The 16168-nt window shown below is 49.9% G+C and overlaps 7 protein-coding genes across 7 annotated transcripts; 5 read left to right on the top strand and 2 right to left on the bottom strand.

The window, feature by feature from the left end:
- Nucleotides 1–152: 152 nt before the first annotated feature.
- On the bottom strand, nt 153–736 carry CLAFUR5_13237 (Trichothecene biosynthesis transcription regulator TRI6; the record flags this gene model as incomplete). Its single annotated transcript, XM_047912385.1, has 2 exons — nt 153–194; nt 248–736. 2 exons carry the CDS (start codon nt 734–736, stop codon nt 153–155), a joined length of 531 nt encoding a protein of 176 aa, XP_047768030.1.
- A 3241-nt stretch (nt 737–3977) lies between these two features.
- On the top strand, nt 3978–4840 carry CLAFUR5_13236 (uncharacterized protein; the record flags this gene model as incomplete). Its single annotated transcript, XM_047912384.1, has 2 exons — nt 3978–4652; nt 4718–4840. The coding sequence occupies 2 exons, from the start codon at nt 3978–3980 to the stop codon at nt 4838–4840; spliced, it is 798 nt and encodes a 265-aa protein (XP_047768308.1).
- Nucleotides 4841–5418: 578 nt separating this feature from the next.
- Nucleotides 5419–5853, top strand: CLAFUR5_13235 (uncharacterized protein; the record flags this gene model as incomplete). The annotated part of the gene is made up of 1 exon (XM_047912383.1): nt 5419–5853. One exon carries the CDS (start codon nt 5419–5421, stop codon nt 5851–5853), a length of 435 nt encoding a protein of 144 aa, XP_047768306.1.
- Nucleotides 5854–6488: 635 nt separating this feature from the next.
- Nucleotides 6489–6848, top strand: CLAFUR5_13234 (uncharacterized protein; the record flags this gene model as incomplete). Its single annotated transcript, XM_047912382.1, has 1 exon — nt 6489–6848. One exon carries the CDS (start codon nt 6489–6491, stop codon nt 6846–6848), a length of 360 nt encoding a protein of 119 aa, XP_047768307.1.
- A 359-nt stretch (nt 6849–7207) lies between these two features.
- CLAFUR5_13233 (uncharacterized protein) lies at nt 7208–8130 on the top strand (the record flags this gene model as incomplete). The annotated part of the gene is made up of 2 exons (XM_047912381.1): nt 7208–8012; nt 8069–8130. 2 exons carry the CDS (start codon nt 7208–7210, stop codon nt 8128–8130), a joined length of 867 nt encoding a protein of 288 aa, XP_047768311.1.
- Nucleotides 8131–9181: 1051 nt separating this feature from the next.
- CLAFUR5_13232 (Galactose transporter) lies at nt 9182–11335 on the top strand (the record flags this gene model as incomplete). Its single annotated transcript, XM_047912380.1, has 7 exons — nt 9182–9298; nt 9355–9607; nt 9719–9751; nt 9909–10401; nt 10560–10854; nt 10905–11084; nt 11135–11335. The coding sequence occupies 7 exons, from the start codon at nt 9182–9184 to the stop codon at nt 11333–11335; spliced, it is 1572 nt and encodes a 523-aa protein (XP_047768312.1).
- Nucleotides 11336–11697: 362 nt separating this feature from the next.
- On the bottom strand, nt 11698–11940 carry CLAFUR5_20098 (uncharacterized protein; the record flags this gene model as incomplete). Its single annotated transcript, XM_059462940.1, has 1 exon — nt 11698–11940. The coding sequence occupies one exon, from the start codon at nt 11938–11940 to the stop codon at nt 11698–11700; it is 243 nt and encodes an 80-aa protein (XP_059319159.1).
- Nucleotides 11941–16168: the final 4228 nt, after the last annotated feature.

The following is a 16168-nucleotide window of genomic DNA, read 5'->3' as shown; positions in this document are numbered from 1 at the left end:
TAGTCAGCTTGCCCACCAACATTGTCGCACAGGATCTCGGCAAGGTTCGGCCGTAGCAGCATTTCCGTGTGGTGAGTTGGCGTCTCACCTCAGCTGCGTCATTGCCCTGCTAGCAAATGCTGATGCAGAGTATTTGACATCATCCGGCCGCCTCAAGTTATGCGTCGTTGGTGTACTCGTCTGACATGGTCCTTCTACACCGCCATTAGCCACACGCATCATCTTGCTTGGCGACTTGGACCCTTACCATATTATCGTTCCTCGAGAAGAGTCTCCCACAACCATCCCATTCGCACATAATCGTAGGATTATGTTTCGCCTCATGCCGAGCGCGATCCTTCTTGCTTGAGAAGCTTCCTTCAGTCGCTTGGGGACATCCCTCAGCTCGACAGAATAGGGATTTCGTGTGCCGCTTGTAGTGTTTGCGTAGGTCACAGCCTCTGGTGAAAGTGGATCGCGAGACACAGCCAGGGTATGAACACGACCAGCTTCCATCTTCGTTCCGTGCGCCCCACTTCGCCATTTCGGCCGTGTTGGGAGATGTGCTGCGAGAGCCGACGTCTGACTGTGATATGCTTCGTGCAGAGCTGGCGTTGGAGGCAAAGGATGTTGTCCTGGACAGCCGTGCTCTGCTTGCGTGGCCGGGTGATAGGTACTCCATGGGTGTTGTGGACGGACCTGCTACTGGAGGTTGTTGGAAGTAGTCCAAGCCATCGTCATAGGCAGGGAACGGCATCGGCGCAGGTTGTGGACGCTGATGATTTAACAGTGCAGCCTGCTGTGTCCAATCTCACGTTTGAGGTGTGTTATAGTCGCATTGGTAGGACAAGGTTGATTGATATCCTCCAGGCTGATGGTACCATTGTGACTGTGCATGGCATATCCACTCCTGAGCCATGGAATCATAGGTGTAGCCAGGCACGGTGGTGGGCATATGTGGCTCGTAAGGCAGTGATGTTGGATGATATGCTTGGTTGTAGGAGAGGGTCTCTTCCTCCGAGCTCGTCGTCGACGGGTAGCACTGTCCTGACATACTGTGTGGATAGGCGGAAACGCTGCTGCTTCTGTCTCTTGTCAAAGCCTGGATGGGTTGCGAAAGACCTAGACAATGTGTTGGATATGTCGTCGACGATTTGAGTCTTGATTGCAAACGCAGCACTAGAGTGATGTGAGGCCAAGCAGGATGCAACGCAGATTGGTATAATAACGGTCGGTGTTTTGAGTCCGCGGGAGTTGCCCAAGGTTGATTTGGTAAGAGGCAGAACCAAGAGGGCGCAGGCCTCACGCTGCAGATGTCGGCTGTAGGTGTCTACTTTGGGCGGTTTGTGACTGACATAACGACCATCGTGCACGGTGTGCACGACAGCCATCAAAGATGGTCGAGCATTGACGTAGCATTGGAAAACCCATACGGCCCCAGCATTATTTCCGAGATAGCATAGCCAACGTAGGTGCGAAATAGCGTATGGAGGGCCTAACCAACCTCGCCTTAACTTCAAGTGATTGGCGGCCGACACAGTCTGGGAGCGGCCGATCGACCCCTGTTAGGCACAGAGGGTGATTCACAATTGCCGTAAGGTGATTGAAGGTGTCAAGAGCCAACACAATGCTTGAAGTTGGCGTGGCGTTGATAGGACAATGTGCGGTGAAAGTATGAGTGACTGTTGTCATAGCTCAAGCTCTGAACCTCCCAGGCAGCGACGGGCGAAATGTATATCGTGCGGTATGGCAACTCGAGGAGACCTCTCCATCACGTCGGCTGCACCTTGGGCCTTCGATCACAGTGAAGGGCCTGTCATGACAAACCAGTTTGAGGAGCGGCTGGACGGTCCGATGGGCAAGTCCGGTTACTCTCTGCAGTATCTGAGGCAAAACGATGATCGTTGAATGGCCAGGACGGAGTGGCTGTCAAGACAATTTGGCCGCCTGGTAGGGCTGCTGCAGGTGCTGGTTGTCATGATGCGGAGAGTGTCCGCTACCCAGAGATGGCTGGAGATGTCAACAGGCATCGCGCATGTGGCTTGCATGATCGTTGTTACTAATATCGGCGTCTGTCATTGTGTCTTCCATGATGTCCCAGCTGCGGCTGAGCATGAAACGCGGGAAGCTCGGTGAGTGTACTTCAACAATCTATCTCGGACAAGCGGCCGCAATGCTAGCCAGACTGTTGGCGACACAATCACTAAGCGTATGCATGAGATCAAGGCGTGTTGTAGTGGCAGCGGCGGTATTCGGAAATAGCAATGTCGATGCAGGAGAGGAGAGGTGCAAGTGATGTGAGATGCTTCCTCATCTTTGCTTGGCAAAGCTCGGACCCGACAGGGATCATTTGCAAGGGCGTCGCGTGGCCGGGAATACAACATCAGTTCTCATCGTCACACTACTACATTGTCATCAATCTGCTCTTACAATTTGATCCATCTTGTGCGACAGCGAGGTCTTTGTCATGTTGACCCCGCCCTCAGTACAGTACCGTCGCCATTGCCGGCACATCTAAGGCCTCAACGCTGGTCATCGGGGTCGCCGAATTCCTCGACCGTCCTCAAAGGCGTCACCGACCAGCAAGAAGGGATGCTTGAAATTCCACCACCGCTCTTGCCATTGTGTTCTATACTCAAACTCTGCTCTTGCTCACATGACGATCGACTCGTCGAATCACATTGTCTGCCCTCTGTTCGCCCTGTGATGCACGATCCTCTGATGGGTCGCAGCAGCTGGAGCAGGCGGACTCAGTCGCAGGAGCTGAACAGTATCGAACCATAGGACTGGGTCTGATCATTGATGGCTTTGAACGGATGCCCTCAGTCCCAAGGAATCAGGATGCCTACTGCTCGCCGGACTACACCTGGAACATTCCGCAGCATCATCGAAGACTGCATACCTAGCTGGAATTGTGTACGTTGAACTAATCTTCCGTCCTTGCATGGCCATAGTAAGTCGAACTTTAGAGGCCTGGTGGCCAGCTGGTACCCCAATGGCCCCAGGATGTCTATGCCAGTCCGCCATCTATGTCGCCCTGGTAGCTTAGCAGTCTAAAGGAAAGCCATCATGCCACCGGCACCAGATAACGAGGTCGAGAGTCATCTTTTCGCAAACTCCATAGGGTCCTAAGAACGATCGACTGTTTTGACCCTTGCACATTCAACACCAACGGACATCTAGAGGAGCTTCACGTTCGGACTTGACATGTTGAGAAAGCAGGTGAATCTGCAATTTCTCTGCTAATTTGGACACAGGCAAGACAACGCTCCTCTCAGACCTCTGCCATGGGTGTTCACCACATTGTGAAGAGATTGTGAAAGACTCGGGCGAATTTGAGACGTAGACACAGGGCGAATTCCACCCTCTACGATCGGTCCGGTCGTTGAGTTGTAATAACATGGTAGCGAAGTCCGTCTTCGGTCAGTCCGTCTATTTGACCATATTTCGGAAGACAGCAAGCCATCGGCACAAGTGCATTGAACCCATTCAGTACACAAGGAGCAGGATCCACGTAGGCCACGAGATTAAGTTAACAGCTACTGCCAGTGCGCTTCGATGCGTAGGGGCACAGAACTTGGTCATCAGGCTATCACAGGACTGTCCCAGGTGGGCTGTGTGATCATGACCGTGCCCTGTGAGCTATGCCTAAATTCACGAAGCTGGAACAGCAACATCCAACGTCCTCACGATCAAGCTTCAGGTCGCTCGGTATTGACTACTGCGGAATGAAGAACATTGAGTGCGGTAAAGGTAAGACTTTAAGATCCAGTACCCTCGCGTGCAAAAGAAGTACAAAACGTGATACAGCTCTTTCGCGATCGCCAAGCAAAGAACACGATCGCACAAGTGACCGTCTTACAGCGGCTTCACCTCACCAGCTCACCCGTGATACGCCATAGACCCCTGGCACACCACATCGCTGTCATTGCAATCGCTCCACTCTCGACCACTGCCACGATCAACACTACCTCACACTTGACCCGGCCACGCATAACATGTCGCTCTCCACGGAACCCGATGCAGACCTCAGCACTACACTGCAGTATGCTCGTGACTACTTCATTGAGAACCTCCCCTCTGGGTACGCCGCCATGAGCTCCAACGATCAGTCTCAAAAGCTTCGCAAGCGACAAGTGATAGAGACGAACTGGAATGCATATATTGAAGACTGTGTCTCAGAAGAGATTAAGCCGAAGCAAAGTGCCTATAGAGGCCACAAAGCCAAGATTGGCGATGGAGCGCCAGCGATACCCTGGTGGCAGTGGAGCATGAAGTTCCTGATTGCTCTCGACCGCCTTTCGGGTCTCACCAGGAGAAAGCTCTCATTTGCTCGAGAACTGAAGTTGCTCGAGGTGCCAAAACGGCATAAGGACATGACCAACAAGGCAAGGCAGTGGTCCGAGCTCTCGGCCCAAGACGTTGACCTTATCGTGGCTGGACTGTTGAAGAGGTTCGAGCAAGGCCCGGCCGAAGCCTCGGAAGACGGTGAGAGTGAAGACGAGTTGGCTCGTGACAAGGAGGAAGAGTGGCCGTACGTCAAGCGGGAGGTGCAAGATGAGGTCAGCTTCGCGAAAACGGAAAGTCTCAAGGAATCAGTGCAGCTCAAGCGCGAGATCACCCACGATGCAGATGAGGACGTCGGCTCAAGCCCACGAAAGAAGGCCAAGCAGGTGAATAGTCAAATAATGTTGCATGACATCAGATTGGGTTGTTTGGCTGACGAAAGAACACACAGAACCACACGCCGGCGAAGGTTGCCACTCTCCGAGCCAGGGCTATGCGCCACAAAGAACAGGCTCGCCGGCTCGAGGCAGAGGCATTCGAGCTTGAGGCGAAGCATCTTTCGGAGCTGGCCTGAAAGTCCCATGACAGTAGCCATATGCCATGACTTACGACCACTCTGGAGCCTCAATCCGTGACTTTAGCGTTCAGCGGGTTGGTTTAAGTTCAGTACCTCGAGCGGACGCTGGGCTGAGCGGTGTGAATACCACTCACGTTGATGGACTGGAGGGTCTCTCCTGTGCGACTGTTCTCTGTGACTTTACATAGTTACCTGTTAAAGTGCGGGTTGAGGCCTCTCTGTGATTTTTTGGCCTTGGATCCCCTCTCAATAGATAGTCAAGTTCTCCGGCTGCACAGAGCAGGTCTTGATGCTGCGTTGGCAACGTGCTAACGACTTGACTAGAGGAACACCACACATTCTGTTTCCGACGGTGGAGGGACAACGACTTCATTCACTCACTTCAGCGCATTTCTCGCAAGACTGGTTTACAGTTGTGACTCGTTCACTTCCGAGTGGTGCCAAGACACCTTCTAGCATGTGCTTCCGATATAACGCCACGAATCTTTTGTGAACATGCTCAATCACGACTTTCCAACCTTGAACACAACGTAAGATACCACGGGAACGCTTTCCAAGCTCACACACGACATAAGATGCCACGCGACGTGTTCCCTTTCCTCGACCTGAGTGCCGAGCTCAGAAACGAGATCTACATCCTGTCGCTTCAACAACCCACCCCGATGCACCTCGAATATCTCCGCGGCATCAGAACTTCCGAAAAGGACAACACCAGTCCCCGCCAGAGTCCACCAGCCAAGAGGGAACTCACTTGTAGCCTCCTACGTACGTGCCGACAGATCAACCACGAGGCGACCTCAATCCTCTACGGCTACAACACTTTTGCGCCTTCTTTGGGAGACTGCTCATACCTTCGCCTCTTCCTTAAGCAGCTTGGCAGTTGTATCAAGCTCATTCGACATGTCGAGCTACCGTCTTGCTACAATGCTAGGTTACCTAGTGTACGCCAAGTCTTTCATCTGCTGAAGCAGGCAGCTATGCTCGAGTCTGTCACGTTTAGTGCCGAGTAATACCGTGCTGTCAAGACACTGGGGAGTCGGCTTCGTCCGGCCTATGCTCAAGGAGCTGCAGAAGAGGAGGAAAGAGGTCTCGGATCGTAGGATGGTGCCGGTGGTTGAGATTGTGAGAATCAGGGAGAGTGGAGATGTCGAGACTGCCGCTACGAAGACTTACGAGGCTGAAATTAGGGCGGTGTTGATGACAGAGGTGCGATGATCCTTCAGCCGTGCATTGTAACTGTTTGTCAACAGCGATTCCACCCCGCCATTCAGCATTGGTGAGCATCGGACAGGACGTTATTCACGCGTTCCACACCGTTTCGTGACCGCGGACTGAGGCTTCCGTGGTGCCTTTCCACTCCTGTTCGCTTTCTTCGGAGTGAGATGTCATTCGACTCGCCTCACCATCAGTATGTCAGGATGAAAGTACGGATGATCAGCCCAGCGACAAAGCCACGAGGTATGGAGTCAGAGATTGCGCGAATGTGTAAGGTGCCTTACAAGGGTGCCTTGCAGGGGTGCCTTGCAGCGGTCTTCGTTACACAACATATACGGCAGGTCCACCCGCATCAAGAAGTGCGAAATGGACACAAATGCTTCACAATCTGCATTTCCCGCGGAGGATCAGTTGTTGTTTGCCATACATCATGCAGATGGCCTCAAGGACATGCATACGGTCATCCGCATTTCCGTCACGCCCCGTGCATCGACATAACAGCGCAACTCGCCACTTCAGCGTGTCCAGCCTTCTCAGAGCACAAGAGGAGAAGCCCCGTCGTGGCCTGTCAAAAGCCACAGGACCCAGGGATATCGCAAAGCTGCAGCAACAAGCAGATGCCATCGAACGCCAGAGAGAGAAAGACTACGCCAAGCTGTGGACGGCGATTCGAGCAAGTGACAGTGGCCGAAGCGACGACGGAAGAGCACGAGCGACAACGAAGCGTCTGCAAGCCGAAATGGCATATCTGCACGCGAGCCAGCGCTTCGAGCAAGCTGCTATGGCCTAGAGCTCTGTTGGCCGTCGACTCTTTTCCTCTGAGCCAGAAGATGCCAAGTTCGTGCTGGACGTGACGCAAGAACTCAGAGATAGTGCTGTGTTGTGCCGTAGGACCATGTGGGATACCTTACTTCCCACACTGCTGGTACCCTGGTTACCCTGGAGTGAGATAGGACTGCTGCGACGGATCGGAAGATTGATCGCCCTCTGCGGCGTTTTGAGTTTTCAGTCTCCGTTGATTTTCTTTCTCCGCATCGCGAAGCAGCAGCAGGACCAGGACTCGCGGAAGTAATGATGATGCCGTGTCGAGGCAAGTGTATCATGAGTAACAGCCAAGCAGCCAAGCAGTGCTCCTTCATGTAGCCAAAGATGGAAACGATGAATTCTTCTTCATGGAAAAACGCCAAGCTGACGCGGACCGAAACCGAAGAACGTCGAAGACTATGGTGGGCAGTCATCATTTTGGATCGATGTACCCACGCAGGATTTCGCTTCCGGCCGTTGGCCATTCCCTCCATTGCCTTTGACGAGATCATTCCAGCTTCACACGACGACTGGGACAATGGCGAGCTCGCAGTCAACCCCCTGCTCGTTATGAGCATTGAGTCAGAAACCCTGGTATCACCATACGCAAGAGCTTGTCAAGCCGCACACCTCCTAGGTAGAGTATGCCAGCATTTCAACGACCATACCAACGCTGAAGACTGCGATATTCACTTTCGCGAAGCAGTGCAGATCCTACGGGCTGAGAAAGCGCTCAATGTGCTCGTGCAACAAGATGCTTTGAACAACTCTCAGACCCTTCGCTTGGTGTCTGCTCGAGCTCTGTGTATCTCCGCCCTGCTACTCTTGACAGATGTGCACTCCTGCATTGAAGTCGATCATGTTGAGGCGGGCGGTGGTAATCGAGGTCTACGGCTCGAGCTACAGCAAATGGCGATAGACGAAGCCAAGGCTACAGCATCGGAGACAGTCAGCTTCGCCGAAGAGCTGGAAGCACACATCACGATGCATGGTGTCGCATCTGTGGGTCCATTAGTCTTAAACTGCCTCTACCCCGCCGCTGCTACGTTTGCGTGGTATCATCGAGAAACTGGCAGCGAGGCGCATTATCTGAAGTTATTGAAGCTTAGACATGTGCTGGGGCTGTTGAAGGAGCAGTGGCCTGCCCGCAGTACGTCACGGCGCATTGTCAGAGGTGCAGAGACGAGACCACTGATAGTTCTGCAGGCGACTACCTCGATTTGCTCGAGGGCACGGGATTCACCTACACCGGAGCGGCGTTTCAATAGTCCGGAGGTGGGAGAACCTGCAAAACAACACGCATATGGTATCGCCCCGCCCTGAACGTCTCACAGGACGACTCGCCCTTTGAAGACGATCACAAGTCCTACCAGAGAGTGCGTGGCAGCGTCCACCAATGTTGCTTTGATCACTTCCACCACTTTCAGCGAGAAGAGACTACCAAAAGATGACACGAAGACTTCGACGAACCGACCGCATGCTGGCAGCATACAATCCCGCACGATACTCTGCCGCCCGAGACCTGTCATCTTGACCACGGCGCAGTGTGGACGCCATCCCAACAAAGCGTTCCTGACATCCATTCCTAAGCCTCACGATGCAGCGTGTAAACGTCCAACCTCAACACGAACGGCAGGCGTTCCGGGAACTTTGGATCTGTACGCTGAACACAACTGATGACACCAAGGCTGTAGACAAAGTTGATGGCCGCTCAGGCCCACTGCAACGACGGACCTTTTCGACCTGAGCTATATGAGTACAGTGGAGACCAAGCAATGCGCGGAGGCTTCGCGCTACATGCTGTATCATACACATACCTCCGGCCCGTTGTCAGCGTTAAGCAACAACACGTGTGACGAAGAGGACGATCACCCGGCGACAATGATCTTAGTTCACAGTCCTCGCATGATCAAGAGAAGGGCCGAAAGCCGGGTTATGTTCGGGCTGCCAATGTGCCCAGGCACTATATACCTGCGCTGCCAAGCCCTCAACGAGTTTGCCATTGAGCTTGGCCGGATTTGTTTGCAAAGTCGCCGTATGGCGTGGTCTGATTCGAACCAAAGCCTTGTCTTGTTTCGCAAGGTCTTGGTGTTCCACTTTGAGGCTCAAGGAAGATCGGCTTCATGTCTTGGCCCCAGCAAAATCCATCACCCCATGTGGTCCACTCGACCAACCCCGTGTGGAGACTCCAGTGTTGATCGGATCGTGGTGTATATAGTAGCCTTCAAGTCCTGATACATTGTTCGAAGGACATGTCCCGACCAGGTGTCACATCGCAACAGCCAACTTCTCCAAAACGAGCCTGCCCGCCACATCACGATGGGAGGTCCAGCTAATGCCGGAGGTCTGAACCTCAACATCAAATGGAGCGAGCACCAATGGGCCATACTCTACTGCTTGGTGGCAACGATCGGTGCCTTGTGCTACGGTTACGATGTATGCGCGCTCAACACAAGCTGTCACCTAAGCTGAGCTGACGTGATGTTGTGCAGACCATCTACTACACAGGCATCCAAGGAATGCAATACTTTGCCCGCGACTATGGTGATCAGCTATCTGATGGCACTTACGAGCTTGGCACCACCTTCCTCTCCGTGTCTGCCTCGATCATCTACGTCGGCGAATTTGTGGGCGCACTTTTGGCAGCACCCATCAACGACAGATTCGGCCGCAAAGCAGTCTTCATCTGTGCATCGATATGTATTATTATTGGAGCTGTGATACAAGTCTGCGCCTACGGCATCGGTAAGTAAGGTCAGGTACAGAAGCCTTGATGAGACACCTGAGACACCCAGGACGGTCTTGACTTCTTCGTCCTTCGTTCGAGACCATTAGGCTAACGTAACTTACCTTTAGCTGGAGTTTTCTACGTCGGTCGCATCTTTGTGGGTACGTACTGAAGTGCACAAAGGACTGAGCAGTGGCTTGGACCTTAGTGGGTGTGCGAGACGTGGGCCACATTGATGACTTCGCTCCACCACGTACACCACGGTCCAAGAGACTGCCGCGGGCTTCTCGAGTATAGCTGACACCTTTCTGTGCGTAGGCCTAGGAGTCGGCCAGTTCACCGCAACGTGCTTGATGTACGTTGCTGATGTGGCGCCAAGTGCGATTCGAGGACCAGCTCTCATGATGTTCCAGTTCATGCAGTCCATTGCGCAGTTCGTTGGGGCTTGCGTCAACCAAGGCACAGAAACAATTGATGGTCAAGCACAGTATCGTCTCCCGATGGCTCTGTTGGTTGTCCTGCCGTTGACCATGCTGGTTCTGCTTACTATCACGCCGGAGTCGCCAGTTTGGTATATGGCAAAGGATCGGCGTGAGGAGGCCAAGAGATCACTGGAAAAGATCAATCGCAGCAATCCAAACTACGAATCTGAGACCGACCTCAAGGTGATTGAAGACCAGATCGCGCTGGACCGAGACATGGCTGCAGAGTCGAGCTGGCCTTCCTTAATATTGGATCCAGTTGAACGTCGCAAGCTGATCTACGCATGTGGCGTAATGTTTGCGCAACAGATAAACGGGATTCAATTTTGGTACGTCTCGAAAAGCACAAGGCATCGAGCAGCGGTCTAGACTATGGTTGACTGTGTGAGACACTCGCTCCACAAGGCGGCCCACTGCACCGCTTGGACCATAGTCTACGACCCTGATACGTACTTCTCGAGTGTGGCTGACACCCTTCTGTTTGTAGGTACACGTATGGCGTGGTCTTTGCCCAGTCCATTGGGGTCGGCGAGCCTTTTACTATCAATACGATCATCTATGTGGTACAGATTATTACTGTTGGCTTGTCAGTCATCTTCGGCAACAAGATGCGACGACGGACAAACTTACTGGTCTGCACCATTGGCATGCTCGTCTCACTGGTCGCCGTCGGTGGGTTGGGCGTTACAAAGGACTCCGATGGAAACTTTAGCCGTGGCGTTGGTATCGGTATCGTGGTGTTTGCATACTTCAACATTGTGTTCTACAACTTCTCGATTGGCGTAAGTCGAGGCATTGATCACAGGACAGGCAGTGCGCTGACACTCCACAGACGCTTTCGTACACCATCGCATCCGAGATGGCCGTCGGTCGGAACAGAAATAAGATAACGGCATGCGCCCTAGGGACCTTCTTCTTCACAGTCTGGCTCATGGTGTTTACCTCTCCATATCTGTACTACGATGCAGAGCTTGGTCCTATGGTCGGTTTCGTGTACGCCGGGACGACCCTGGTAAGTCTATCGACCTCCTTCAATGGATGTCCTCTGCTGACAGACGATAGTTCACACTGGCGTATGCCTGGTTCTGTGTTGGAGAGACTACTGGCCGGACGAACGCCGAGCTCGAGCGCTTCTTCGTGGAGAGGATCCCGGTCAGGTCGTGGAGGACACATGTCTTCGCAGATGCAGACATCGGATCTGTGTACAGTGCAGAGAACGAAAAGGACCAAGCAGTTGATGCACGCGTGGAGGAGAAGGTATAGATGGATGAGACCAGACATGAGGCGCTATATCACGATGAGGTCCGTCGAGTGCACCGTTCAATTCATCTATGATTGCCGTTGCCCGAACCTGCCGGCGTGTGAAGCGATGCGTGGCACATTGATGATGTGTAGAGCACATCGCATATCGTCCTCCCGCTCTCTGACTGCGATCAAGTATGCAAACGTACGAAAGGGCCGGCCAGTCCTGTCAACAGACCGCGCGCCAGTAGTGTTCCGCCTCGATCGTTCCGTCGACTAAGTCAGCACTTCACGTATCGCCACTTTGGAGGGTCGAAGTACCCATCCTACTTCCGGACTTGAATCCCCACCCTAGGTTCCTGCCACATTCTAACACGTCATAATCAGCACAACATCCTCATGAGACTGCCCAGGGAGCTCAACATACACAGCACTTCTCCACCACGCCGATGACTTCTGCCTCCGTGCATGTGATCCCACACATGTAGCTTCCTACTGGCTGGAATCAAGCCTCCGTTAAGATCGTTCGGTCCGACTGCTTTGCAAGGACCGCAGAGTTGCATAGAGGAGGCCCCGAGCGTGAGCAAAGTCGCAAGGACGGGAAGTAGCGAGGTAATGTAACGCATGGTCCTAGGTTGCCGACTGGACTTGGGTACAAAGTAGTGATGAGAGACACATCATCGAAACCAGCGAGACCGGGAAATATAAGGGTACACGGCATGGCCAGAATCTCGGTGGCGACACCGGGTCTTGTTGCACTGTCTGCTTTTAGCTAGTGTTAGCTTGCTGTCCGATGCACTCCCATGGTGCCACCTACCTCCATTACCCTATTTAGCGGCTCGACATGGTCTCGATTGGGCTTATCGCGCAGCCAGACAGGCCTAAGTAGATCTATCTATCTACTACTAGAAGACAGGGCGGGCGGGTAGGTAGCTATGTCGTATCTACTACCTTACTATCTACTAATGTCATTTTACGTTCTTAGTATCTCGTAAGTATACCGGAAAATCCGTCGCTCCGACGGCTAATATATCCTAGTAGTAGAAGGGATTACTCGCGCGCTTACGGAATACTATAGATTCGTTACGAAATAACTCTAGTAAATATTAGGCCTAGTAGTAACTTAGTCTTGAAAGAATATCAGTTTATAAGCTATATATTAATTGATTGATTAATTATTCCATTTACGTGCTTTATGAGTCCTAGACTATATAACACGGGTCCTAAGACAGGACCGAAAATCCGAGAGGAGAGGAAAAGCCCTAGCCGTATCGGTCCCTATATACCCGCAAAGCGGGTTTTAGACAACCTAGTGATATTAGACACCTTAACGATATTAATGAGGTGTATTTAACTATCTATTAGCTATATCGTCTATATAGACAAGCTATATTAGTATAATCTTCCGTCTCTCTACTAGATAAGTAGGTCTATTATATGTCCCCTTAATATAGCTTATAATCTTACTTATCCGGTGTCTCAATTCACCTATTCTTACACGTACTAGCTAGGCTTCAAGCTGCTTTACTATGTTCTCTTTACGTTCTTATATAGCAGCTCTTACGTTAATAGCCTTTATAACACCTCTACGCTAAAGGTGTTGTCTCTTCTAAGTATTACGAGCATTACGAGTGTTCTAGCGGACCGTAGTGTTGTTTAATTTAGCTACTGCTTCGGCGCCCTTAACAATAGTAATCTAGGCTCTACGGAAGAGTAGATCTAGTCGCTACTTAATAGACTTATCTATTAATAGATTAGCTATAAGCGTAGTAGTGTATCGACTAAAGGTCCTTACTATTATTAGAAGCTACTTATCGTTAATAATCGGCTCCGGTGTTAAGACTCGTTTATTCAATCAAAGAGTAGCTAGGTCTTGCCTTATACGAGCTAATATTAGCCCCGGATTAAAGGGGTAGATACTATACTTCTCGAAGCCGCTTATAATAGTTATTAGCTTCATTGCTTACCTTCTAAAGGCCTCGAAGTTATATAAGAACTCGAGCTTGTTATAGTCGCTATAACTATAGCGAGAAGCTAAATCTATAGCCTCTACGTACTAGTACTTATAAGGCTAGAATACGACTACATCTAAGGGCTATAGAAAGTGTGTTATATAGGCTAGTAGTGTAAAGGGGATTATTAGATGCTCGTCACGATATTTAATGAATTTAATCGTGAAGTAAGAGCCGTACCTATCTATTAATAGCAGCCTATATACATCTCGCTATGTCTTTGTAGAGTACTCGTTAAAATGTCGTAGCTATTCTAGTATAAGTAGGTCATTTGTGTATCTAGAATCACTAACACCTACAACCGTGTCGTCTTTAAGGTGTTAGTACTACGTACTTAGGTACATCTTCCCTATTAAGATAAGGAAGGCTAGAATTATATACCTAGCTACTAAGACAGTAATAACATCCGTATAGCTCTTACGGTTGTTAGTAGTAGGAAGGAAGTTCTTCCTCTTCGGATATTACGTAAGAACGTACTAATTCTTCGTAATACTAATACGGAAGCTAGTCTTGTCTATATTCTATATGTCCTTAGGGAATATACTATGCTCTTAATAGGTCTCCTATAGCTTGCTATACTACTATTTAAGGTTACTAATATCCTATGCCGCTACTCTTACTACTTCTAATCGTTATTACTTTACCTTCTTCTATTCTAGATGTCGATTAAGCTATCGTTATAGTCACTTCGAGCTTATAATTAGAGGTGATCTAGGTCTAGTATAGTATTGCTTAAGGATCGAATTTACGCTAATCTAGACTATCCGGAGTCGCGCGGATACGCCTATCTTGTTATACCTCCTTAAGTAGGTTATAAGAATAGCTTCTTAATTGTCTATTAACACCGTATACGTACGCGGCCGTATACTACGTGAGTTATAACCGAGAAGTCGTCTTCTAAAGCGTTAGTAATCGACACCCTAGTTAGCGGCTACCTACTTAATAGGACCTAGATTTAATACGTCGTAGTACTACTATACGGCCTTACTAATAAGCTCCTCTTCTTTACGATAGATAGAAGCAACTATATTAATAAGATAATACGTAATAAATAGAAGATACGCGTGTTAGAAAGCGTAGTTTTATTAAGGTGTCTAATATTACTAGGATGTCTAATACCCGCTCTACGGGTATATAGGGACCGATACGGCTACGGCTAGAAAAACCTCTCGAAGGGAAGAAAGAGTTCGTTCTTCGTAATATTACGAGGGCCTTCCCGCCCTACGAGTCCCGGCGTATAACTCGTACTCCTTTTACGCCGTATTTGCCCGGTAGTCGTATCTTGTTTCGAGAATTACGGTTTATCGCCTTACCCCGGGCGAGACAAGTTTTACGCCCGTCGTGTTTCGAGAATTACGACCGGTCGTAAACCGCGACCGGTATTTTAGGGTCGTGTTTCTCCGCCTTCGCCGCGCCGGGCTTACTCGTCGTACGAACGCCGAATTCGAGAGAGCGAGAGAGAGAGAGAAAGGCGGTATCTCGAATAGCCCGTCCCCTCCGAGAGTCTTCGACCGTCTTCTTCGTACGATAGCTCGAGGCTTAGGTACCTCGTAGGTTCGTAGCGAGAACGCCCGCTTCGTACGGCCGTCGTTATCCGAAGAGAGAGTCCGTCGCGTTCTCTCTTCTTCCGAGTAGTTTCGAGGTCTCCGTTAATAGATATCCGGACGTGTCCTATCTTATCCTCTCTTCTATCTCTTTTCCTTCTTTATATCGTACTCGTAGTCGTTATCGTCGCGTTATAGGCTTCGAAATACGTCGCTCTTTAAGGGTCTTTCTTCGAGTCCTCGAGCGGAGGGTTCGAGAGGGAGAGTCTTAGTTTCTCTTCGTCGTAACGAAGATACCTACGTCGTCCGCCGCGTAAAGGCGCTCTCCGTAGGACGACTATAAGCTATATATTATTTATATAGCGGGGGTACTCGTAATAGAAGCCGGATAGTTACTCTAAGAGTAAAGATTCTAGTTAAGATACTAGAACATTTGAGACATTCGAGAAGTTATAATTATAGCTTCTATAATAATTCTCTCCTAGCCGTAATAGGCTAGTACTAGACTAGCGGTAACGTAAAGTACTAGTAAGCTAAGAACACTAGTAAGCTAGGAATTTTGTCTTAGTACGACTAACTTGTATTCCTTATTAATCGTTTTCACTACTATTAAATAGAGAACTAGTGAACTTAATACTCTTATCTAACTTAGAATTATTCTCTCTATCTTCCTAGTACGTTCGTACGTTATAGCTAGTCCGACCGTAGTTACTATACCGTCGTCTACTTAGCTAGCCCTCTTTTATACCCTCTGACCTACGACTCTTCTTTAACTATTCTATAGCCTTTAACAACTCGACGACTACCTATAACAAGCAGACTCTATACTCTAAGACCCTGCGGTACTAGAGACGCTTTTATTTACGAGATCGGCGCTTTATAAGAGTCTTAATATTATAATCCTTGCTTTGTTATCTTAATATAGGGTAACGTACTTTACTACCGAGCGGGCTATACTACTAAGCGGGCCACTTTTACTAAGAACTATACCACCTCTACAGATATAGCTATATAACTACTATTATAGCGTATATTATCTTTAAACGAGGCCAAACTAACCTTAGCTATCTAGGCTACGAAACGCGACACAATAATTACAAATCGACTTACTATAAAGGTATACGACGCGTCTCGAACTATACTAGGGTATCGATTAAATAGACGACCTCCTCGGGGTGACTACGAGCCTAATTCAAAGAAGCTTATAGAGCTAGAAGAGAGGGTAATACTTAAGTATATATTCGAGCTAGATCTTAGAGGTTTCCCGCTATTAAAGGCTAGTATACGAGTAATAGCCG

This window comes from Fulvia fulva, chromosome 11 (assembly GCF_020509005.1).
Source record: "Fulvia fulva chromosome 11, complete sequence".
NCBI classification, from domain to species: Eukaryota; Fungi; Ascomycota; class Dothideomycetes; order Mycosphaerellales; family Mycosphaerellaceae; genus Fulvia; species Fulvia fulva.
The sequence above is the reverse complement of the archived record's forward strand: the minus strand, read 5'-3'. Positions and strand labels throughout refer to the sequence as shown.